We start from the raw sequence: 23975 nt of genomic DNA on the forward strand, positions 1-23975 counted from the left end.
AGAGGAATGAAATGAATAAAATTGTGAGATACAAAGCATGACTAGTGGCACAAGATTTCACTCAATGATCAGGCGATAATTATGAAGAAACCTATTCCCCGGTGATGGGTGGCGTTATCTTTGGATATTTAATCTCAATTATAGTCAACCTGGAGTTAAAAATAAAATTGATGGATATTGTGACCTCATATCTTCATGGGAGCCTAGATTTGGATATTTACATGAATGTACCTGAAAGAATACCATTGTCAAATCAGGATAGAGGAAATAGACATATTTATAGTGTACAATTGTAGAAGTCGTTATATAAGTTGAAACAATCAGGTAGAATGTAGTACAATCGTTTAAGTGAATTTCTTGGAAAACGAGGTTACACGAATTGCACGGATTGTCCCTGTGTATTCATAAGAATATCTCAGAATGAATTCTGCATAATATCTGTATACGTAGATAATCTGGATATCATCGGTACAGAAGAGGAAATAGAAGAAGCAAGTTCATACTTGAAGTTTGAATTTGAAATGAAAGATTTGGGTAAAACCAAGTTCTGCTTGGGCCTGCAGCTAAAGCATGTGGCAGATGAAATCTTTGTACATCAGTCAAACTACACTAAGAAGTGTTAGAGTGGTTTGGTTTTGAAAAATCATTTCCCGCTAAAACTCTTATGGTCGGAAGATCATTGCAAACAGATCAAGATCCCTATAGACCTAGAGAAAAGGGGGAGAAAGTGTTGGGGCGGAATTCTCATACTCAAGTGCAATATGCGCGCTGATATATCTGGCTAATTACACTAGGCTAGACATAGCGTTTGCAGTAAAACTACTTGCACGATATAGTGCAGAGTCCACTAAAAGGTATTGGAATAGTTTGAATGATATTCTGCGCTACTTTGCAAGGTAGCAAAGATCTATGTCTGTTCTATAGAAAGAATCAAGACCTAAGTCTGGTTGGATACGCAGATGATTGGTACCTGTCAAACCCACATACAATGAAATCACAGACTGACTATGTTTTCTTATGTGGTAGAACTGCAATTTCCTAAAAATCGTCAAAGCAAAGTCTTGTATCTACTTCGATAAACCACTTAGAAATAATAACTCTATATGAAATCGCACGAGAATTTGCATGATTTAGAAGAGTGATCAATCATATCTAGCAGTCATGTGATTTGAACACTACTAACACTCCTATCATTATCTATGAAGATAACGTCGCATGTGTCGCACAAGTGCAATCGAGATATGTGAAAAGTAACTTAACGAAGCATATCAATCCTAAGTTCTTTTATGTTCATGAATTCATAAGATGAACGAAATAAAGGTAATGCATACCAAGTCATTTGAAAATTTTGCAGATTTATTCATTAAGTCTTTCTTTACATCTACTTTTAAAAGATGTGTTCGTGGCATTGGGATAATGAGGCTTAGAGAGTTGCACATTTTAGTTGGAGAGTTTTCACATAATACCGCTATGAAGAATTAAATCTTAGTCAAGAAGATTAAGTACCTAAAATTAATTATGAAGATTATATGAAATATTTTAGATGAATTGTACTCTTTTTCTCTTAGATGAGTTTTTTTTAAGTTTCTCATGTTAAGGTTTTTAACGAGGTAATTCCTGTGAACATGTCGTGAGTTATGTACTTTTTCTCCTAATTTTTTTCACTGAATTTTTGGGGAGTTTTGATAAGACATATGTATTTCAAGAAGTGTATAAGAGGAGTGTTAGGAAACCTATAGTTTTACAACAGAATTTAGGTCCATCTCAATCTATAAAAATTTAACCTTTTTAGAATAGATATCTATCTATTAGAGATTGATTCTCTCTTATAGGTTTTTTTACTATATATATGAGACAACACACCTCATTATAAATACAGATAAATAAAAAATAGATAGTATTTCTCTTATATTATATCTCTTTTTTACATTCGTTCTCTTAAAAAATTACTAGACTACACTTGATAGCAATAGTTTTTCAATAGATCTGACTTCATCTTGCAAAGTCAGAGGAGCCGAGTGCACACCTAGTGGGTTACTCACAAACTCACCGTTACCGATTGTACACTGCCCGGTAGAAGAACACAATTTATTAAATGAGTATTTGATTTTTACACTAAAACTACTGTTATAGATTCAGGATGATCTATCTATCGAAATTGCCACTCAAATGATCCCCGTAACAAACCGGCACATGACACAGCGTACCCCTACGTTACCCAGTTGCGTCGCCCTCCCTCCCCCACTGACCTTCTCCCATCCACCCCGTCCGCAACCGCAAGCGACCCTCCGATCCACTTCGATCCGCCTCTCGGTAAGCTCCGCGCTGATCCTGTCCTCGTTCCGGCGATTTCCTTCGCGCTAGGGCTAGGTCGGGATCGGTATTCATCTTCCCGAATTTGGCGAGTTTCCCCCCGATGTTTATTTTGGTAATTTTTCTCGGGGTCTGGACAGGCGAATGGTGGCGAACCAGGAGTCGGAGGCGGCATCGGCAGCATCGCCGGCAGCGGTGGACCCGATGCGTCTGGCGTCGCGGTGGCGCTCCCCGGCGGAGTGGGAGGCGGCGGCGGCGGAGCTGGAGGCCGACCCGGCGCCGTCCGAGCTCAACACCGTCAACAGCTCGGGCCTCTTTGCCGTCGTCTCCCCTGACAAGATGTCCGTCAGGTACCTCGGCAGCAACCACCACGGCCACGACGTCGGGGTCGTGCAGGCCAACCGCCCCGCGCCCACGCGCCGGGCCGTGTACTACTTCGAGATGGGCGTCAGGAACGCCGGGCACAAGGGGCAGATATCCATCGGGTTCACCTGCGAGAGCTTCAAGATGCGACGACAACCGGGGTCAGGCCCCTTGCCTTGCTGCTCCGTAGTCTTAACTAGCATGAATTTAAGTTTTCCAAAAAAAAAAACTAGCATGAATTTACATGTTTTAGGCGTTTGTCAATGCAAACTCTAGATGTAGTGTTTGATGATTGCATTTCTTGTTTAAATTTGTGGGGATCACAAATTGTACAGTTTTGATGAGGAAGCTAAATAAATATAGTTCAATCTTCGTTTTCAACTATTCTTAGCAAATGCTGCATCTTTTTATACTAAAGAGAGTGTGTTTTTTCAGTTTTTATGAATGCACAACCAGCTGAATGTATTTCCTGGCAAACCGTTAGCGGTAGTATTGCTTGCAATGTTCATCTTTTTTATATAATTTTATTTTCTTTAGGGCAATTGTAAGGCCCCTTTTTTTTTCGTTTCCATTTGAGCTGACTTCAAATTGGAGAGGCTAAAGTATTTAAGCACTTTCCTATTTAATAGAATTTTCTCATCGATTTATCCTTTCTGTTTTTTATTTTTTGTTATTTTCAGCTGGGAGTCTAACAGTTGTGGATACCATGGTGATGATGGCTTTCTTTACCGAGGTCATGGGAAAGGTGAATCTTTTGGTCCCAAATTCACATCTGGTGACACGATTGGTGCTGGCATCAACTATATGTCACAAGAATTTTTCTTCACGTAAGTTTGGTAATTTCTGGTGAATTGATAGTGTTATGCTTGTTTGATTAGCTATTCATCAATCTTCTAGGAGGTGCTTTTTTTTTTGGTAGAATTTCTTCAGTTGACATCTTTTTCTTTGACTTGTGGGCTGAGCACAAGATGATTAACTATATGTGTTTGCTACTTCACCATAAGCCTGTCAAAACTTACTACTATTTTAAGCACTACAACTGTTGGATGTCGAATCTTGAATTTAGGAAAACGGTAGTGTTGCATTTGCATCCACCACCATGCCTTGCTGGTATTGGTATGCCATTCCCCTGTATGCTCGGGTTGAACTGTGCCTTATCCTTATTTCTCTCTCTCTCTCTCTCTCTCTCTCAAGCCCTTCACCTTGTTTACTGTATTTCAGAATATTATTCTGTACTATAATCTAATTACAAATAGCATGTTGCAGGAAAAATGGATCTCTGGTTGGAGCCTTCCCAAAAGAAATTAAAGTCCCACTATACCCTTCAATTGCAGTTCACAGTCAGGATGAAGAGTAAGTTGTCTTGTTCTATAGCAATTGTTTTAGGTGAAAATAGAGATGCTAAATGGAGTACATTGCGTTTAAACCCCGGTATTTCAACCTGAGCTACAGAAACATCTGCCATAGATGGGATTTTCTGCAACTTGGATTGAAATACCTGGTGCAAAACAATCTACTATGTTGTCTTTTGCTTGTTTTTTTCACAATAGCTACATATGGAAGATTATGTTCCCTTCTAGCGCCACACATCGAGTCTCAAGTCATACACTTTAACAGTGACACAAGTTCCGTGACTCCATGTTCACTGTTCAGACATAACTTCATTAACAATTGATTTCTGGGTTTGTAGCTTCAGCATAGAAAGATGTAGTAAGTTATGCTCGACAGTCAAATTACGATTTATGTAGGAACTAAGAAGTGAAATGCTACAGGGTTAGCTTATATGACCTAGAGCTTGACTTTACCCCATGTATATAAATACCTTATACCTTCTTCAAGCAACTATGTGGTGTTCGGAATTATGTGCATTGTCTGTGATAGCTTAGTTTTGGATCTGATTATCTGAGGGGTTTTTTTTTTTTTGCAAATCAGGGCGACAGTAAACTTTGGAAAAGAACAGTTCTGTTTTGACATTGAGGTGAGGCAAGATGTTTCTCTAGATGTTCTTATTCACCTACTGGTATCTCACAATCTATGCAATGCAAAGCTACCTAAAATTGCCCTAATTTTCTTTGTCAATTGAAATTCCTTATTGCCATGGCACTAATTGTACACCAATATTATATTTCTGTGCCTAGGAAACATGTTTCATGTTCTCTCACAAATTATCTGTCTCGTTTTGCCAAATTTGTCTGCATTGCATTTTAGGTTCATCTCCTTTTATTATACTATTATCAAAAGGATTTTCAATTGCATGCACCCTTAAGGGTGTTATTGGCCATCCACAACCAAAATATGGTGCCACATAAATCATTTGATTTTCCTTTAAGGTTTACAGTTGCAACTCCAGTTCTTTCTTCATGAAGCCACATTGCATCTACTGTGTGCTGCTAATATTGAGATTTTGATGATGCAGCTGAGCTATACCATGTAGTAAACATTAAATTCAAGCGTGTTTACTTAGTGTACACTGTGCATAGTTTTTGTGATTGATGCAAGTTGCTTCTATTTGACAGGGTTATATTCTTGAAGAGAAGATGAGGCAACAATTGATGGCCGACAAAATGTTCTTGCAACCGGACATCAGTCATTGGTATGCCTTAATATGCTAAATGATTATCTATCATTTTTTTTGTGTTGCATGTCCTGTCCCTAGATAGACCTTTCATGTTAATCCCCCAGAATTACAGTTAAAATGGATCTGGTTGAAGTTTTCTTTAATTATTATGTAACTCATGATGTTGGCTCTTTGGCTTTGAGGTTTTTCATTTCATACAATTTACTTTTTGCTTACCATCTTCATTTCCATCCAACCTTGTTTTACTCTCACTTCCACTTAATTGTTTAATTATTACGCTGTATGGTTCCTCCCTCGATATTTCAAATCTATGCTTGGTTGACTTGCTGTATGTATACATCCCATGAACTCGTCACAGGATTGTTCGTTCATATCTCCTACATTACGGCTACCAAGATACACTAAATTCTTTTGACATGGCAAGTGAAACTGATCCTCCCGCCAATCATCAAAATGGTTATGGGGAACCTCCTGAAATGTATGGTCTTAGCCACAGAAAGCGTTTGCGTCAGGTGAGCTGAGAAACTTACAAGCAACTGATTTGCTATGGTATTTTTAGCTGTTATCTATTTTTCTCATCTTTTAGTTTGGTGGCATCTCTGTGGAGTTAACTTGATTCTACTTCACAAAAAATTACAGAATTACACATGCTCACTCTCAGAGCAGACTTTGTTACAGTTTTAACAGTCAACACCAGTTCCTAGTTATTGATGCATGAAGCTCCTGTGTGCCAAGTATCTAATGTGTATCTTATTGTGCTTACTCCTTATGTGTGTTGTGAGTGGGGTTTGGAAAGTTCTATATTTTTAGACTTGATTGGCATTTTTAAATTGTATGCTTGCTAGCTCCATAGACAGTCTTTTTTAAAAGGAAGCAATGGTTGGTAGTTGGTCTCAGTTGCCCTCCAAGCTTGATTTTGTTCACGTGTTTAGTTGCACAGTACCGATTGTTGCAGTTATTTCATTTGTCCACATTATTCTACAGTACCTTATAGATGCCGCGTGATCAATAATATTGTCTTTCTTTTTGCCTCTGGTATGGCTTCATGGCTTCTGCCTTCTAAAACAGTTTGTTTGATTTCATGAAGCTTATCATGAGTGGAGATATTGATTCTACATTCAAAAGACTGGTGGAGTGGTATCCACAGGTGATAAAGGTATGCTCTAGAGTCTTGTAGTTGATTTAATTTATCTTCTCCGTGTTAATTCGAAAATTGCTAATGTGACCAAACGATATTATATTTGTGCACCAACTCAATCATTATTGTGAAGTGTGTGCTTGTGTTACAATTAATGTCTTTATCTTTCAGGAGCCTTGACCCTGCTTTCCTGAAAAACCTTTATATTTTTTTTCTGTGCACTCAGAAATAATTTCTGTTCTTTTGCAGGATGAAAAGTCGGTTATTTGCTTCTTACTCCATTCACAAAGATTCATAGAATATATCAGGGTACTTATCTGAATATCTCGAATTCAATTGTTGTGCTGCATAGTTCATTCCACTTTCATATTGTATTGTGGGGCCAATTGTATTCAGATTTTCCCCTCCACTGTATGTTAGCTGCCACTTTTGTAGCTATCCACCTGGGTTGAAAATGCGCACTGACTTGTTGCCGTCTGCTGAGGAACATTTTGATAAGAGTATATCTTAAATCAAATTAGGAATGTAATATTATATACAGGTCAAGCAACTGAACGCACAACTGTCCATTATGTCGCTTAGCCGTTAGGTGGAAATGATTAACTGCAATATTGAATAAGAGCCTGCTTATTCTCACGTTTGTATGCTGCTATAGTTGCACTAAATGCTTATATCAATTTGTCTGCCACTATAGTTGCTCTGAGTTAATTACTAAATGCTTATGCTCACATTTGTCTGTCACTTTAGTTGCAGGGTAATTACTAAATGCTTATGCTCACATTTTTCTGCCACTATAATTGCTCAGAGTTTAATTACTAAATATTGGAAAAACAGCTTAGTTATATTACTTAAGGACATGAGTACGTTCAGATTCACTGTGGTTTGGTACTAGTTTCATTCACTCTTGATAGCTTCTCGGTTAATGAATGCTCTAACCATCTTGGTGTACGGCATTATTAAATTTGTGAATATTATTATGAAACAAGATTTTTGGGTGAAATAAAAACTTACTAGCATCGGTAACAGTGAGAATTGATTACAACTTGGCGACATTCTAAATTCCAGTCTTTGGCGGACTTCTAGAAAACATTGGTGACTGGTTGATTGCTGCTAGTTTTCCCTGAAAGTTCTGGTGATTATTCAGCCAAGCTCTTATTGCAATTTTGACAAGCAGGCATGCATTTTTTTTGGGCAATGTGGCATTGCATGCTGTTCTGCATTTAACTCTATTTCCCATGTATTAGGCTGAACAACTGGAGGATGCTGTAAAATATGGTCGTGCTAACCTTGCCAACTTTTTGACGCACAAAGCTTTTGAGGAGTTGCTGAAGGTAATGCCATGGCCTTTTTAGACGTTGGTCTTTTCTGTTGTACGCATTGTCCCTTACAGAGCAGAGTGCTTGTAAATCCATCTTTTGATATCATCCCAACTTGATAGACTTATAATTTCAATGAGCTGAATACTTTGTGTTGATGAGCTAAATAGTGAATGACGTGCTTTCTGCAGGAGTGTGTAGCCCTGCTTGCATACGAGAAGCCTGCAGAATCATGCATTGGATACCTGCTGGACTCTGCCCAGCGTGAATTTGTAGCGGACGCAGTGAATGCAGCTATCCTGTCGACGAACCCTAACATGAAGGACCCAGAGAGCTGCCTTTACTCATGCCTCGAGAAATTACTGAGGCAGCTGACAGTATGCAGCTTTGAGCGACGCGCTTTCAACAACGACCAAGGAGATGCATTCTTACTTCACAAAGAAGTGCAGAATTCTGAAAGATCCAGGCGTTGATAGGCACCAAGTTGTGACGCGCAGATGAGTAGTGATCTTGGATACCAGACTCCAACTGCCTTTGATGAAAGAAGGGTCACCCTGGAACTGTTGACGGTCGCATGATCAAACACACATTCTTCCCTTTGAAGGTCTGCTGCGACCCTCAAGCTCTTTGGATTGTGGCTGAACACCAAACTTCAGAGTCGGTCTGTAGCTAGACATTTGGAAGTTCCTTCCTTCTTGTAATCAGAAATCTTTCATTCAGATACGGCCAAGATGCCTGTTTCTGTAAATTTTTTGGTTGGCTAAGTTGTGAATGCAAAAAATGGTCAATAATTTGTCCTTCACATATTTGCTAGCGGTAAATCGATTGAAAACGCAACAAAATCAGTCAATGCATGGGCTGGCACGTCCATTGTCTCCGGTGAGGTTTAGTGTTTTCAGGTGAGGGGGTTGGGTGAGGGCCGGGCTTCACAGGAAGGCCTTGGTCTGGTGGAGGTGACGGGCGGTGGATAGGGTCGGGGTGTGGGAGCAAAATCGATGGCTGGGTCAGCGTGGCGGTGGGTGTGGATTTCATGGCAGGGAGGCCGCCAGTTGGTGAGGAGGGTGGGGTGGGGGGAGCAAGGTCAGTCGTTGGTCGTGTTGCACTTATCTCCATCGGATGGTCAAAATGACTGTATGAAGAGTTTTTTTTCAGACTCACTAATAGGCCCTCCCTATGTCCTTGTAGCATTTGCAGTTTTGTTGCATGTCTCAGTGGTTTCAGCCTTTGTCTACAGCAATGCCTCTGGGCTTTGTTAAAACTCAGGACTAGCACTAGCTGAAAAATTTACCAAGCACTAGCTGAAAAATTCTCATTTTTCCTTTGATTTTAGTTATACTAGTTTGATTGGCGTGTCTTCGCACGCACGTTTTTATTTTGCTAGGTAGAGCGTAATAAAAGAAGACTAAAAAATAGTTTCACAAATTTTATATATTTTAATATTTATTAATGAAATTATTAATATTAAATACATTCTAGAGAAAATAATAATACTTTTATGTATACACATAGTTTTAACATGTAGGTGGAAGTAATACTAATAAAAAAAATCGTTTCATATTTTTTGAGTTTTATATATTTTTCTTTGCATTTTAGTTTTTATCAACCGATTTATTAATGTAACTAATATTCATTTCAACATTTTTCTAAAATTTTCGGAATAAGAAAATTACATATATATATGTACACATATACTTATACGTATATACATATATATATACATATACAGGACCCACTACTACAGTATACATATATACATGTACATGTCACACACAGGGCCCACTGCCACAGTAGCTACAGTAGCAGGGGCCCTGAGAACTCAGAGAATCCAGGGACTTTAGTATATAGTAGTTGCCTACTACAGTATACATATATACATGTCACACACAGGGCCCACTGCCACAGTAGCTACAGTAGCAGGGCCATGAGAACTCAGAGAATCCAGGGACTTTAGTATATAGTAGTTGATTTGCGTACTTGGGTGAAAATGGGTAGCTGGTGTAAGTAAAGAGGGAACCTTCCATGATTCATTCTTAGCTTCTTTATATCACTACTCATTTAGACAAGTATCCACACAGACGTAAGACTCCATATACTAAAGCATCATTCTTATTTTTCCTTTGATTTTAGTTAAATTTGCATGCCTGGGTGAAAATAGGTAGCTCTCGGGTATCAAAATAGGAATTTGCTATTTATCTGATGATAGTATTTTTTTTACCTAAAATCTGTCTAATTTGTGAGCACTTGATATGATTTGATTGTTGTGCTAAGGGGTGATTGATTTGTGATGGATCTTTTTTAATGTTGGGTTTTTAGTACGTATCCAGGAACCCAATAGCACCTAGGAGACCCACATCTATTTTAAAATTCAATCTTTTAATTTTCGTGCCCACACACTCTCTCTCCTTAAATGCGAGTGGTAGCCGGTGCCTCTCTCTCCTTTTTTTATCTCTCCCCACTGGGGAAATGCTCACCTTCTCTCCCTCTCCTCATAAAGCGACGCAGAGGTGAATGTTCTCATCTCGATCCCCATCGTCTTAATCCCGATCCCCAACTCTGTATCAACGATTTAGGTAGCGTTTGGTTTGTGGGATGGAATGGTTTAGAATCAGGAAATATTCTTTAAAGATTTGGAATGGAGTCGTTCCAAAAGATGGTGGAACGCAGCCGTTCCACTTCGAATGTGACACTGACAATAGACCCGAGGTACTAAAATGAACCTGTTCCATCCCACCCACCAAATAAGCATCTATATATGAATAGAATCATTCCATCTCACCTTGCTCTCCAACTAAATACTATCTTAGATGGGGTGCGTGTTGATCTCTGGTGTTTTGTTGCTCGATCTATTCGATTTGTTGGTTGATTCATTCATTCCTCATCCTTCTTTTTTTGTTGTTTTGCTCCTGATCTGCTAGGGTTTTTTGATTTCACGACTTGATCTGTGTCGCTGGTGCGAGGGGGAAAGGAATCCAAGAGCACTTCTTTAGTCAAGTGAGCTTTTTGTCTGTTGTTATGTTGTTGTTTTTTGTTCATCCTTTTTACTACGGTTTGTTGGTTGATTCATTCATTCTCCATCCTTTTCTTTTGCTGTTTTTTTGCCCCCGATCTGCTAGGGTTTTTTTATTTCGTGTCACTGGTGCGAGGGGGAGAGGAATCCAGGAACGCTTTCTTTGGGCAGGTGCAGTTTGTATGTGGTTATGTTATTTTTTATCATCTTTTTTTATTGTGATGCCATTATTAATCCCTTTTGTTTTGATGTTTGTTTAGGATTTGGGGTGTGACGCGGAAGGGGGAACGGTGAAAGGAATCGAGTGGTTGGTCAGATTCTTTTGTTCGGTGGAGAGTTGTGCCTCTAGGTCACAAATTTTTGCATTGTATTTTTGTGTTAGCATCACCCTGTTTTGCTGCAAGTTCGTTAGGGGGGAAGGGGTCCATTGTTAAGACTCATTTGGGGATTTTATCGATCTGATGCAAACATATATATTTGGGGGTGGGGATGGGTAATAATTTCTGTTTCTTTAGGTTTATTATGGTTTTGGTTCTTCTAGTTAGTGTTTACCATCCTTTGCAAAGCAACAGAAATTATGTGTTTTTAATTAGTGCTATTTCTTCTACTGCCTCTTTTTTTTGCCTCGCTGTGATCACTATACCTGTTCATAGTACCTGGAAAGAGCTTTTGCTATTTGATGTAGCTAGATTTAGAACTTCCAATAACCACATCTGGAATACCCATGTATTAGAATAGTACATCCATCTGAAATTTTTCTAACAGAAGTTTTTCTTAGACGAGAGTCCCACAATTTCAAAGAAACATTACTTTTTTTCTTCAGTAGGGGTAAGAATACTAAACTTTTTTCCTTCTTTTTCCCACATTTTTTTAAGCATATGAAGTTAGTTAATGTTACTTCTTTCTGTAGGATATTTTAATGAGAGATACTTCGTATTTTTCTTACCTGCAAAAATCCTTTGATGGTGACGCATCAGTGATTCCATTACCGATTGTTAATATGGTAACCTTTCATATGTTATTGCTATTAAATCCCCACCATTTTTTGCAGCAATTTCATCATTTAGTTTGTGTACAAACATGTGTTCTGATTTATATGTCTCTCTGTTCCAGCTCTTCTTCCCAATCTGTCATGATGATCATTGGTTTCTATTTCTTGTCGATTTGCAAAACAAGATATTTCTGTTTCTAGACTCTTACTTCTCCAAGAATGATTTATATCAAATATTTGCTCATCGAAAGCAGGTAATGCTCACTTTTGCTTGGTTCTGTTATATGAATTATGCTGTACAATACTAGAAAATTTTGGTTGCTCTGATCTCTCTTCTCTCTCTTTGATCTCTCTTTTGTCTCTCTCAGCCTTGTTTCTCTCTCTTTGTCTCTCTATTTTATGTCTCTGCCTTTCTCTGCTCTCTCTCTCTCTCTCTCTCCAATTTTTGAAGTTGTAGGAGATGAATGGTATATGTTGCTTTGCCTTTCTCTTCTCTCGCTCTGATCTCTCTCTTTTTCTCTCTCTCAGCCTAGTTTCTCTCTCTAAGCCTTGTTTCTCTCTCTCTCAGCCTTGTTTCTCTATCTGTGTGTGTGTGTCTCTCACACTACTACAGAATTGATTTGGTGGAATGCCCGTATACAGACGGTTATTGTGGAGCCGTCTGTGCAAAGATTATCTCAAACAGCTTTAAACAAGAACTATCTGTGATAATGATGAGACCCCTTCGGGAGTGGTGAGACGCTTTTATTACAGACGGATCATATTAGGAACCTTCTGTATTAATATTACAGACGGCTCGTACATAGAGCTATCTATATTAAAACTAATATCAGAGACGGCTCCAAACAACAACCGTCTGTAATATTAATACAGACGGCTCCATACACGAGTCGTCTGAGAAAATAGCCGGGAGAGGTGGGACACTTTAGTACAGACAGCTCCAAACATGAAGTCGTCTGTACTATTAGAACAGTACATCATATCATCCCCTACCTCTGGATCGAACTAGAACGGCAGCGCCCGAATAGTGAAGAAGCACAGCTTTTGAAGGGAGAGGGCGATTTTGACCAAAATTTGTTAGATTTCGGTGAAAACTTGAAGATCATTGACATTTGTTACTCCAAAGTAAGCATTATGTTCTATTTTAGTTTAGATGGTCTAGATTTTGATTTGGAGAGCTAGCGAGATCTAAATCTAGATTTTTTTCATAATTACGTAGTTTTGTTCTATTCATTAGATGATGTTGATTTGTGTTCTAATTTAGTCTTGAGAGATCAACTATATCTACATCTAAACTTAGATTTTTTTTAATGATGATCTAGACTATGTATTTGTTGTTCTAGGTATATATGAAGCTCAAAGTGTAAATGATGATTTAATTATGTGTTACTATAAATGACTAGCTTTAATCTAGTGTTGTAGATAAATTTTAGATTTTTGGAATATAAACATAAAATTATCATTAAAAATAATATTTAACGATAAGTTTTGAATTAATATTTGCCCTTATTTTTAGGTATTCATGTATATAATTAATATAACGGTAATCATTAATTATTTTTAAATTAATTTTTATTTGTATGGTTCATTCATGCATGTATGCATGGTAGCTCTATTTTCTTTTGATGAAAATCTTGGTTACTCTATTTTATTAGTTTGATTTGATATTAAATTTACTTCGTACATTGTAGATGGATAGTGACTGGATGTACGGTTCTCGCACGAACCAAAGATATCTTGATGGTGTGACACCTTTTCTCGAACCTTGAATTCAAAGTTTCCGAATTCATAATTCCACCTTCCTGTTACATACAATATTAATTCGTCGCTTTGCAGCTGCCTGACTCGGCATCATCAACAAAAGTCAATACGCGCGCAAATCATAAAATGGCACGTGGTGAACATCGAAACCATATGATAAACTAGCATTATCTCTGCGCGATGCTAGCTGCCCGGAAATATCTCATGTGTATTTCTTTTTATTATTATTATTACAGAGAGTCATTTAGGTTCATCTCGATATTTTCTAAATGGAGAACCTGTACCACCAGATGGCAATCCAACGTTTCACACGTTTTTGAGTGACTTGAGCATTTCACCTTGTATTGCATGTCCCAAAATAAGATCCTCTATCGACGTGATCGGCGCCACCCTACACTTGTGATGCTACTTTCACTAGTCATATTAGTTAGCTTAACAACTGAAAATGGGGTGTTGTCGCTGCAGCTCACGTTAAGATAAATAACCTGAGCATTGCCTACCTTCGAAAATTTTCAAATCAAGGATTCAACATTTATAAAGCTTATCCTTAAGCACCTGCCACCTCTTAATTAACAAAATGTTGATTTATAGCTAATGATTGAGTGCTCGTCACCACAGGGGATGTAGCTCAAATGGTAGAGCGCTCGCTTTGCATGCGAGAGGCACGGGGTTCGATCCCCCGCATCTCCAAGTTTTCAATGGAAAGCCTTTTTTCGAAAAAAAAAATGTTTCGAACTTTTTTTTTAGACAATTCGAGCATCTCAGCCTGACAGTGTGGGGCTGTCGACGATTCCAGCCATCGCGTGGTTCCGTGCGCAAGCTGGCGTCACCTACCTGTGTCCGTACGTGGGTCCGAAAGCGGGAGCGACGATCCGAGGGGCCGGGCATGCACAAACGGAGGAGCACATAACTTATGGGAGGAGTTCGTTTGTGTGCACTGTTTGATAGAACCTGAGAGCAACTTGTGTACGTGCAGGAGCAGCAACCTGTGTATGTGCAGGGCATATACAGATCTGAGCTTCAAAAATTGTTGGAGGTGTATATTATTACTTATAAGAACTCATTTGATAAAATTTTAGCTTCGAGATCCATATAAGATTTAGAGTTTATAAATTGAAATAGTTTAAATATTTATTTTCAATTTAAAATAAAAACAACATATATCAACCAAAGGCCCTCAACCTGTACACAACTCCTGTTTTTTTATAAAAAAAAATTGAAATTAAAAATGACCAACTCCAAAAAAATTAGAGCTAGAGTGTTGCCAAACAGACTCTAAGAATTTGTGTATCTAGAGCTAAGAAAATACCGAGAATATTTAGATGAGCTATCTTATTTTTATTTTAAACTAAATTAAATATTTAAATCTTTTTATATTTACCTACAAACTGTATATTTAAAGTGAAGCTGAGAGCTAAAGAACTATCAAATATAGCTGTACAATGCAAACCTGAATATAGTGTATTACCACATCATTAATCATTTGTATAAAAGTTGTTCTCTCCAATGCAAATTGATACTTAGATATGTTCAACTACCTTGTTAGTTGTTACTTGTTAGCAATCTAAAGCACCTAAAGCAAACTAAGCACACCTTTCTTCCTATAAGCCCAGGCTTTTTTTTTTTTAGAGAGGAATAAGCCCGGCATCAGATCCCGGGCTCGTCTGATGTGGGAAAAAAAATTCGGTTTTTCTTGCACGACCACCTCCACGTGAAACGGTAGAAGTTGGGCTGCGCAGGCCCGGCCCATTATATACAAGGAGGCCACACCGACGGGCCCACACGTCAGCCACGTTGCTCTGGGTTTTGTTAGGTTTTTCCCCCTTCTCGCATTCATCTTGAGCTTCGATTCCCTCCGCCGCCGGAGACGCAGACGCTACGCCAAGGCTCCTCCGTTTCTTGCCGCGCCGGAGCGAGTGGAAGGAGAGGAACAGCACGGGAGAGAGATGTGGTACCTGTGCGTGTTCTACCACAGGCTCCTGGACTACCGGCGGCCGGAGGTGGAGGCCCTCGCCGAGCTATTCGCCGGCCCGGGCGCCGGGGATGCTGTCGAGTGGCGCATGCCGGATAACCACCACGTCGACTCCCCCTTCCATCTCGTCCGCCTCCCCGGCGACGAGCGTCTCGCTGCCCAGGTCGCCAACCGCAGTAAGCGCGAGCTCAGCCCCTTCCCGGCTCCCACTCCCACACATCTCATCCTGCTCCCGTCGCCGTTTGTTGATTCCTCGTGTGATTCTTGGGCGTCGTAATTGTAGGCTTGCTGGTGAAGGGGATCTACGACCTCTGGGGGCTGGGCACCACCTACGAAGAGCTGGAGAAGTCGGTGAGGGAGTACCCCGATGAGAGGAAGCTGCCGTACCTGACGCCGGAGAGCACCTTCAAGATCGTCATCGACAGCTTCGGCAAAGTGATCAGCTCCCAAGAGCAGAACGAGATCATGAAGGGGCTCACCTACATACCATTCAAGGTTGCTGCTATGTTTGATCGGTTGTTCCATTTCTAGCGATGTTGATCCTGTGGATGCTAGATGTGATTTGTTTTGTAACAAACAGTTGTTTCGTTTCGTTTCAGGGCCGTGTTAATTTGAAGAGGCCCGATCACAAGTTCTTCGTCATGGAGACTGATGACTACGGTACGAACAACGGCCTCCCGCCGGTGATGAAGAGGACGATATTCTTTGGCCGGGAGATTGGAGCAGCAGATAGGCATCTCCTGCCTACGTATCAGCTCAAGAGCAGGACATACATCGGCCCTACCGCAATGGATGCTGAAATGGCTTTTCTCATGGCCAATCAGGGTCTGGCGCGGCCTGGGAAGCTTGTGTATGATCCTTTTGTTGGGACTGGTAGCATTTTGGTTGCAGCTGCGCATTTTGGAGCCATGACAATGGTTTGTGCTTGTTGTGCGAATAAATATGTCCTAGACTTTTGCTAGTCGCTATGTCTTGCTGATAAAGTTTTTTCAGGGTGCAGATATTGATGTAAGGATTGTGCGTGATGGTCGTGGCCCAGATTGCAATATTTGGAGCAACTTTGAGCAGGTAATTTAGCGGCATTAGCTTGGATCAGCTTCTTGCATGTTATTGTTGTCTTTAGAGCCCACATGAGTCATCTGCAATTTGTTTGGAATTATTAGATTCGTGATGTCATGATTTGTCTGTTTTTTGACGTACTAGTTTACAAGTCACACAAAATAGCCATTTTTACCGATTCACCTTTTTTTCTTTTTGCAAGGAATTTTAGGGATTCACTCGTTTGTTGATTAGCTGGAATGCTAGATTTAATGTTAGTACTAACATCTTATCTTTTCTTCAGTACAAGTTGCCAGAGCCGTTGTGTTTGCTAAGGGCAGATAACAACCTCCCACCTTGGCGTCCAGGATTGAAGGAGGTAATCATCTTGCATTTTGTGCTATTTATGCACTTGTACATTTCATGTGTCTTAACATTTTGATTAAGTGTTTATATTACTGACTGAATTGAAAATAAGTATGACCAACTGTGCCCCTTTTCCACAAAATGCGTGTTGCAGATTCTTTTAGTTGTGCTTCAAGTTTCCCACATGATGTTTGCAGGGTCACATGGCCTTTTAAGCCTTGGAACCAAATCCAGTAGCAAATGTGTTTATACATTGTACTTAAGAAAGCGGTTGATGATGATTGATGTTTGCTTTCTGTGGTCTGCTGCTGCAGATAATTTTTTTCCTAATAGGCAACACAATAACTAGATCTAACTTTGTATCGCAGCCTACAAGGCTAGAAGTGTGCCAGCTGAATTTGATATACAGTGTTATGTGTCCCTAGGCTACTTAGGAAAATGGTTGTTCATGCTTAATGCTCTCATGTTAGGCAAAACTATTGCCTATTAAAAGCAACTTGAGTTATTGCATCTCTGCATGAAATTTGATTGGAGTCTGCAAATTTGTGAGCCTGTCTTTACTCAGTTAGTCAATTGTTATCAGGGAATTGTTGCTTCTGCCTCCATAAGCTACTCCATAAGTTATTTTTGAACTTGCCCATCCATTGCCTTACTCAAATATTGCTGCTTGTTATGAATCAGATGACTCTGCAAATTTGTGAGCCTGCCTTTACTCAGTTAGTCAGTTGTTATCAGTGAATTGTTGCTTCTGCCTCCATAAGCTGCTCCATAAGTTATTTTTGAACTTGCTCCTCCATTGCCTACTCAAATATTGCTGCTTGTTATGAATCAGATGTTCGACGCAATTATTTGTGACCCACCATATGGAGTCCGGGCTGGTGGCCGGAAGTCTGGTGGTCGGAAGCTCATAAAAGGCATCAAAGGTCCTTACACAGTTCCGGACGAGAAACGGGACAACCACATCCCATCAACCGCACCATACAGCCTCGCCGAGTGTGTCCATGACCTCCTCGACCTTGCTGCGAGGATGCTGGTCATGGGCGGCAGGCTCGTCTTTTTCTACCCGGTCTTGCGCGGTGAAGATGGCTCTGCCAGCCCACAGTTTCCCGAGCACCCCTGCTTCAAGCTAATCGCCTCCTGCGAGCAGATCCTCAGCTTCAGGTACAGCCGGGTCCTCCTCACCATGGTGAAGGTCGGACCCTACACCCAGGAGGTTGAGAAGATGGCTGCGGAGCGGCACCGGGAGTTCAGGGAGAACCACCAGAAATGGATGGAGGAGGGCAACCTCCACTCTGCCGTGTTCAGCCCTGCGGAGCAGGCGCTGAATGGGAAGCCTGATAAGGAGTCGAAGCCCAAGTACAGAGGCAAGTATGTGTAGCAGTGGGGATGCTAACTCGTCTTGAATTTAGTGGAAGAGAAGAAAATTTTGTTTGTGTTCTGTATCCTTTCACTTGGAGCCCCCCTGTGCCAAAATTTATTAGCTAGAGTGTTAGCAGGAGCTGTAATTCCATGTACTACCATTCCAGAGTTTGGTATGAGGCCTGTGTTTTCAATCCTTTTGATGGATGAGGAACTGCGATTGTAACTTAATTTTGTCTTCTCAACTGTATTTGGTTAACGGCCTGCCTTGTTAACATGGCCGTCGGGTGGTATGTGTTGGCCGTGGTCACTGGATTTTGCTAAGCTAAGGCTCTATTTGGAATACATGGAATTTTTTCATGCGAGAATTGAATTTTTTATGTGCTTTATGCGTTTCATCAGGCGGACCTTGGGAGATTAATCTGTTGCCGATCGATGTATCCTCTGTGAAGATCGAAGTAGACTTGTTGCCATATTGATCTGCGCGTTTGTCTTGCTCAAGTGGCATTGGTTCGCGCCGGTCATTCATTCACCCATCAAATCTTAACAGGAAGTACCTGGTACTGTGGCACGTCGCAAAGTGCGTCTTTAGCATTCCATTTTGGCGATCGCCATTGTCCACAAGTTCTGAAATTTTACAATGCTAGTCTTCAGTTCTGTACTGAGAATTGATCGATTAATCTCTGCTGCCGTAATTATGTACTGGGATCATTCACGGTTGATCAATCCAAACTTGTATAGCTGTTAGTAGGTTTTTTCTGTTTCTTGTTTTAGCGGAAGTTCGTCTCCCCAGATTCTGCAGCCATCGTCGTCCCTTCGGTGGCAATTTGCTCTCTGGTGCCGGTAAGATGAGTTACTTTTGCTGTCCGTGTCGAATTCCTCCCCAACGGGTGTATTCCACCTTTCTTCTATTTAGCTCCAAATCTGGTTTGGCTCCTAGTGTATTGTACTTCCATGGCTGTGCATCCACTGCTGTTGTTGCGTTTGGGGGGATTTCTCAGATCCTCTCGGTGTTTCCGGATTTTCGTTGGGCTGCAGACGAAGCTATTGGGTCTTCAACATGAGATGAAGCCTGAGACTGCCGACACTAGCTTAAAGATCCTTGCGGAACTCGGTGTTGAGGCTGCCGAGATTCTTTTAGTGTCCCAGATGCGGCCCGATAGGATCTTGGCGTCGACTCCGGTGAAGGGAAGATTTTTTTATCATTTAGCAGATTCACATTCTTTTTGTTCCCGCAAGTGTAGAAGATCAAATTAAGGTGTTGCCATATATGGATGATGGAATTATGTGAACATATCAAGAGCACCAAAAACGACAAATCAGGAACCTCAACAAATTGAACAGATATTTGTATCAGAATACCAGATAAGAAACTTTTTTGGCAGAAAGATGAAGAACCAGTTAGCTTAATAATCAACTCGAAGAAATAGAATTTGACCTCAAATAGAACCATCAGCGACATGTAGATTTGACCTCAAATAGAATTCAGTCCGCATCATGGTTGGATCGTCTGATCCACATCATCTGGTTCTCATGTTCTTTCCCAAGTTCCAACCCCACAAATCAATCATTAACCTCCTCTCTAATGCAAAACATCCATGATTAATTTCTTCAGCACAACAGAAGAAAAATGCATCAAAAGAAAAGAAACTGAACAGGATGCAGACATGGGGCGGGGAGGCTCAGACAAATAATGGGTAGTAAGTTTGTTTGTCAGCACAGAGAGAAAACAAATCCTCTTATTCAGAGTGGTGCATGACTAAATACTTTCTATCATCACAGCCCTCTCGCTTTCCCCCTTCTCTATCACAAGAACAAGAACAACCCGAGAAAACATATCTCCAAAGCAACAAAGAACGCACGACACCGAAAAATAGAAGAGGGGCTGGATCAAAGACGGGGGCGGCTCCTCCGGATGGAGATGGATACGAGCTCTGGAGGAGGAGAAGGAGACCTCCAATGCTGCGGCGGCGGCGGTGAGATGGCGGATGGAAGGGAACGAGGACTATTTAAAGAGGCCCGCGCTGGCGTCTTCTCTACTAGGGTTTCTTCTTTTCGATTCCACAGGTCGGCCCAGGAAGCCCATCCTGCGGGAGGACGAGGCCCTAAAACGGCCCAACAAGCGAAAAAAAAGGTCAGAACATGTTCTATTTTTTTTTTTCATGTTTCTATCATTTTTTAACCCTTGGGATTAATTTATTACGTTTATTATTTATTGTTCCTCTCAAAAATTCAAAAAAATTGAATCAACACTTTTTTAAACCTAGCAACTGTTTCAACATACACGCTAAACATTTTTAAAAACTTACTCAACATTTTTCAAAACTTAGTTTAGCATTTTGAATACACCAGTTCAACATTTTATGTGAAAATGTTGTAATAGTACATTCAAAATGTTGAAAGATTTGAAAATTCAATATATGCATATGTGTGTGTATATATTTAGGATCTCATTTTTTGCATCAAATCTAATAAACACAAAGGTTGAAACAGATTTGAAAACGGAGCTACAAATTAAAAGAAAAATGAGTTTGAAGTTTCAAATTCAAAGGAATTTCCCACCCACCCCACCATCCAGAGCTTGACACCTGTCCCTGTCCTCCAACCCACTCCGCGACCTCGCGCCCGCTCCGTACTTATCGTAGCCATCCTTTCTCACCTGCACCATCTCCAAACTACTCGACGCCAAAGCCCGAACTGTATAGGTTTTCCACTTTCCCGTACGTAATTAAACCCAGAAATATGTTCTCTTATGCAAACTAGGATTTTACGTATGTTTCACACATATAAAATTAATTTAGATTATAAAATTTTGAAGAAGTAAAATTTTGAATGAATCTAGATAGTCATGCGACATAGAGATAGATAGTGTTGATGTGATGATGGTCATCAATCAATAGAAATGGGCGGGTGTTGATGAGGTGGGTGGAGCCAATGAGCGGAAGTAGCCGAAGGTGATTGGCACATGATAGTGTTGAGGTTGTTGCCTGACGATCCGTGTATGCGATACTAGGGATCAGAGACTGTGATCGGATTTTAAAAATAGACTAAGAGAAGTAAAGATAGCACAATCGTTGAAGATCTTGTTATTGTCCTTTAATTATGTGATGATCGTTTATCTTGATTTAAGTTTTGAAAATAGAGTGATAGAAGTAAAGAGAGTACATTACAATCAAGAAAGAAGATCAAAGACGACGCGTGTGGAGTAGGTTGATTGCTATCGGCTAATTGTTTGTGACTTTCTATATTGTAATAAAAGGGGAGGAGATGGAGTCCACCTTTAATTGTGGATTATTTGATCGTGTAAGATATATAATAAATATGACTGATAATGGGGTCGGGTTGGGTCCGGGTGGAGCAAAACAATATCCGACCTGAAACCCGACAACCCTAACCTGACCCGTACCTGATTTACTAATTGGACATAATCTCAAATCCGAACCCGAGCCTGTCGGGTTGTCCTATGTGGGTGCAAGGGCGACAATGGTGGAAGGGCCGAGTAGTGGAGGGGCGGCGAGACCGGGCAACGACAGTCAGGTGACAGGGCAGGGGCAGTTGCGAACGGGCGACGACACGGGGCCATGGTAGCCGAGCGACGACGGCGAGGCGGGGCGATGATGTGCCGACGGATTTACGATTGGAGGAGGCTGGGCAGCGAGGAGGCGAGGGGGAGGTCGGGTTGTGGCTGTCGGGTGCTGGGGAGGTGACGGTGGCGGCGGGGAGACCAGGCAATAGCGACGGGTTGATGGATCTGCGGCTGGAGGAGGCTAGGCGGCGGGGAGGCAACAGTGGCAGCAAGGTGCCTGGGCGGTGGCTATCGAGCAGTGGGGAGGACGGGCGGCGGCATTTGGGTGGTGGGGAGGACGAGCGGTGGCATCCAAGTGACAGGAAGGCGGCGACCAGTAGCTCGAATCGCTCGATGTGGCTGACGGGTGCGTAAATGTGTGTAGCGGGTTTCATGTGCCGACGGGCTGAGCATGTGCATGAATGGGTTGAGTTGGGTTAGGCTTGCTCACATCAAATATACGGATTGGAATGGATTTTGGATGACCTGTCGGCACTTGTAGGTGAAATTGAAAACCCGAGTCTAACCCAACCCATTTCAAGTACTCGACTTGCCAGATCCATGAGTGAAAATTTAGACAAGAATCTGGACTCGTCAGGTACAAAACCCGTGGATAACTAGATCCACGGGTGCAATTGCCAGCTCTAACAATAAAGATCGTTTGGATATGTTATAATTTATCTATTTTATAGGAATATAGATATAGATTTTTTGGCCTAACTTTGCGTGAAATTTGTAGCCCAAAGTGTGGCCACACGATATGGGCTCGATCGAAGCTTTCCCTGAGAGTTTCACAGACTACAAGTTTTTTTTGATCGACTACTACCATGTTGATCAACGTTCAAAAAGGCCAAGAAAAAAGCGTGCATTCGTTCGAGTCGGTTTCCCCTTTCCTCCGAAAAAGCGTGCGAAATTCGTGTACGCTTCTTCCTACTGCCTTTTGACAGCCGGCTTCTATCACGTTTTTTCTTGGCCAATCTGAACGTGAACCTTGCAAATTTTGGCCTAGCGGCAGTGATTTTTGGACCCAATTCATGGATGCTGCCAGGGCATGCAACAGGTGGCCGGCGAGCGTTACAATTTGAGCGGCACAGCAACACGCATGCACCGGCTGGTCACTGATTATCTCTTATGCTTGTCAATCTATATATTCTTTTTTTTTTGCATGGATTATCAATCTATAAATTCGTGTATGCTATTATAAATAAATCGCCATCGATTCATAGAGCTGCATGCACATAGGACTTTGGAGGAGCCACCCGCAATATTTTCTGCATCTCGATCTCGCAAGGAGCTGAGGGTGAAGCTTCTCGGGGATCTCAGGTAAAGCTAAGCAAGCAACCAGTATGATTCCATTTTGGTGTTCTTCCTTTTGTTTGGTTCCAAGCTAAGATCTGATGAGGCACCTGTCTATATCCGTTAAGATGTTTTTCCTCGGTATGCCAGTAGAAAATACCTTGGATTCCTTGCGTGCGATGGCATTGTGATGATCTTCCAAAACCATTATGTCTCTTAGGGCCCCTTTCGATTCTAGTATTTTCATAGAAATTTTGGAGGATTCTAATCCTTAAGAATTTTCCATTCAAAGGTACTTTGGAATAAAGGAATGGGCCTGTCAAATTCCCTTTGACAATATTCCTCGCAAAAAATCCTATGAGCGATCCTGTTCCATAGGAATTCTACAGGATTTCCAACATGAGGCCTAACCCCATGACAAATTTTTCATTATGTCTACGTCTCTTTCGATTCCTATGTTTTTTTCCCTGCATTCCATCCAAATAGTCATTCATGTGTTCTTCTATTTCATAGGATTATTCAAGGTGCTAGACACTCCAATCCTGTGTTGTTTTCGTTCCTGTGTTTGAGAATCCTAGAGGCCTGTAGCGTGGGTAGCAAGCAGCGGCACCTTCCCTGCGCACACGATTTCTGGTGTTAGTTAGTTAGGACCTAGGACTCTGTTGGTGTTCTCTTCTCCAATCAAAAGATCCAACTCCTCTCCGTGTTGTTGCAGGCAAGAGAGATAGAGAGAGGAGTCAGCGAGCACGCGCGGGAGAGAGGCCGTCCAGGTCAAAGAAGCAGTTCGAGTTAGATAGCTAGACGCATGGGGCAAACGTTGCCTGCACCCTGATGTAAGTAAAACAGTCCTTGTAAGTTTCTCCGTCTCCCTCCCTCTCTTCCATCAGGAAGCAAAGTAAGACCTGCTCGGAT

At 41.1% G+C, this 23975-nt stretch overlaps 2 protein-coding genes and 2 non-coding genes across 5 annotated transcripts; 3 read left to right on the forward strand and 1 right to left on the reverse strand.

Moving 5' to 3' along the window:
- Positions 1–2173: 2173 nt before the first annotated feature.
- On the forward strand, positions 2174–8514 carry LOC133921973 (ran-binding protein M homolog). 2 transcript variants are annotated; one of them, XM_062367103.1, is made up of 11 exons: positions 2174–2313; positions 2454–2837; positions 3357–3503; positions 3943–4029; positions 4609–4654; positions 5193–5269; positions 5613–5766; positions 6342–6410; positions 6642–6701; positions 7637–7723; positions 7900–8514. In XM_062367103.1, the coding sequence occupies exons 2-11, from the start codon at positions 2458–2460 to the stop codon at positions 8179–8181; spliced, it is 1389 nt and encodes a 462-aa protein (XP_062223087.1). In that variant the 5' UTR covers positions 2174–2313; positions 2454–2457; the 3' UTR covers positions 8182–8514. The 2 variants fall into 2 exon arrangements, with proteins under 2 accessions (XP_062223087.1, XP_062223088.1); XM_062367104.1 differs by having other exon boundaries at positions 2227–2370.
- A 5570-nt stretch (positions 8515–14084) lies between these two features.
- Positions 14085–14157, forward strand: TRNAA-UGC (transfer RNA alanine (anticodon UGC)). The gene has a single exon. It is a non-coding gene; the product is annotated as a tRNA-Ala (tRNA).
- A 1119-nt stretch (positions 14158–15276) lies between these two features.
- LOC133921974 (uncharacterized) lies at positions 15277–18560 on the forward strand. Its single transcript, XM_062367105.1, has 6 exons — positions 15277–15615; positions 15723–15934; positions 16039–16356; positions 16433–16507; positions 16782–16856; positions 17676–18560. Exons 1-6 carry the CDS (start codon positions 15414–15416, stop codon positions 18219–18221), a joined length of 1428 nt encoding a protein of 475 aa, XP_062223089.1. The 5' UTR covers positions 15277–15413; the 3' UTR covers positions 18222–18560.
- A 1320-nt stretch (positions 18561–19880) lies between these two features.
- On the reverse strand, positions 19881–19987 carry LOC133923319 (small nucleolar RNA Z221/R21b). Its single transcript, XR_009910578.1, has one exon. It is a non-coding gene; the product is annotated as a small nucleolar RNA Z221/R21b (small nucleolar RNA).
- Positions 19988–23975: the final 3988 nt, after the last annotated feature.

This window comes from Phragmites australis, chromosome 6, assembly GCF_958298935.1.
Source record: "Phragmites australis chromosome 6, lpPhrAust1.1, whole genome shotgun sequence".
Classification (NCBI taxonomy): domain Eukaryota; kingdom Viridiplantae; phylum Streptophyta; class Magnoliopsida; order Poales; family Poaceae; genus Phragmites; species Phragmites australis.

Bases quoted from the DNA above. Each gene is read 5' to 3' on its own strand.
- LOC133921973 (XM_062367103.1), top strand. From the start codon at position 2,458: ATGGTGGCGAACCAGGAGTCGGAGGCGGCATCGGCAGCATCGCCGGCA. The intron at 5,767-6,341 runs GTGAGCTGAGAA...GATTTCATGAAG, and splicing joins ACAGAAAGCGTTTGCGTCAG to CTTATCATGAGTGGAGATAT. The intron at 6,411-6,641 runs GTATGCTCTAGA...GTTCTTTTGCAG, and splicing joins GGTATCCACAGGTGATAAAG to GATGAAAAGTCGGTTATTTG.
- LOC133921974 (XM_062367105.1), top strand. From the start codon at position 15,414: ATGTGGTACCTGTGCGTGTTCTACCACAGGCTCCTGGACTACCGGCGG. The intron at 16,357-16,432 runs GTTTGTGCTTGT...AAGTTTTTTCAG, and splicing joins ATTTTGGAGCCATGACAATG to GGTGCAGATATTGATGTAAG. The intron at 16,857-17,675 runs GTAATCATCTTG...GTTATGAATCAG, and splicing joins GGCGTCCAGGATTGAAGGAG to ATGTTCGACGCAATTATTTG.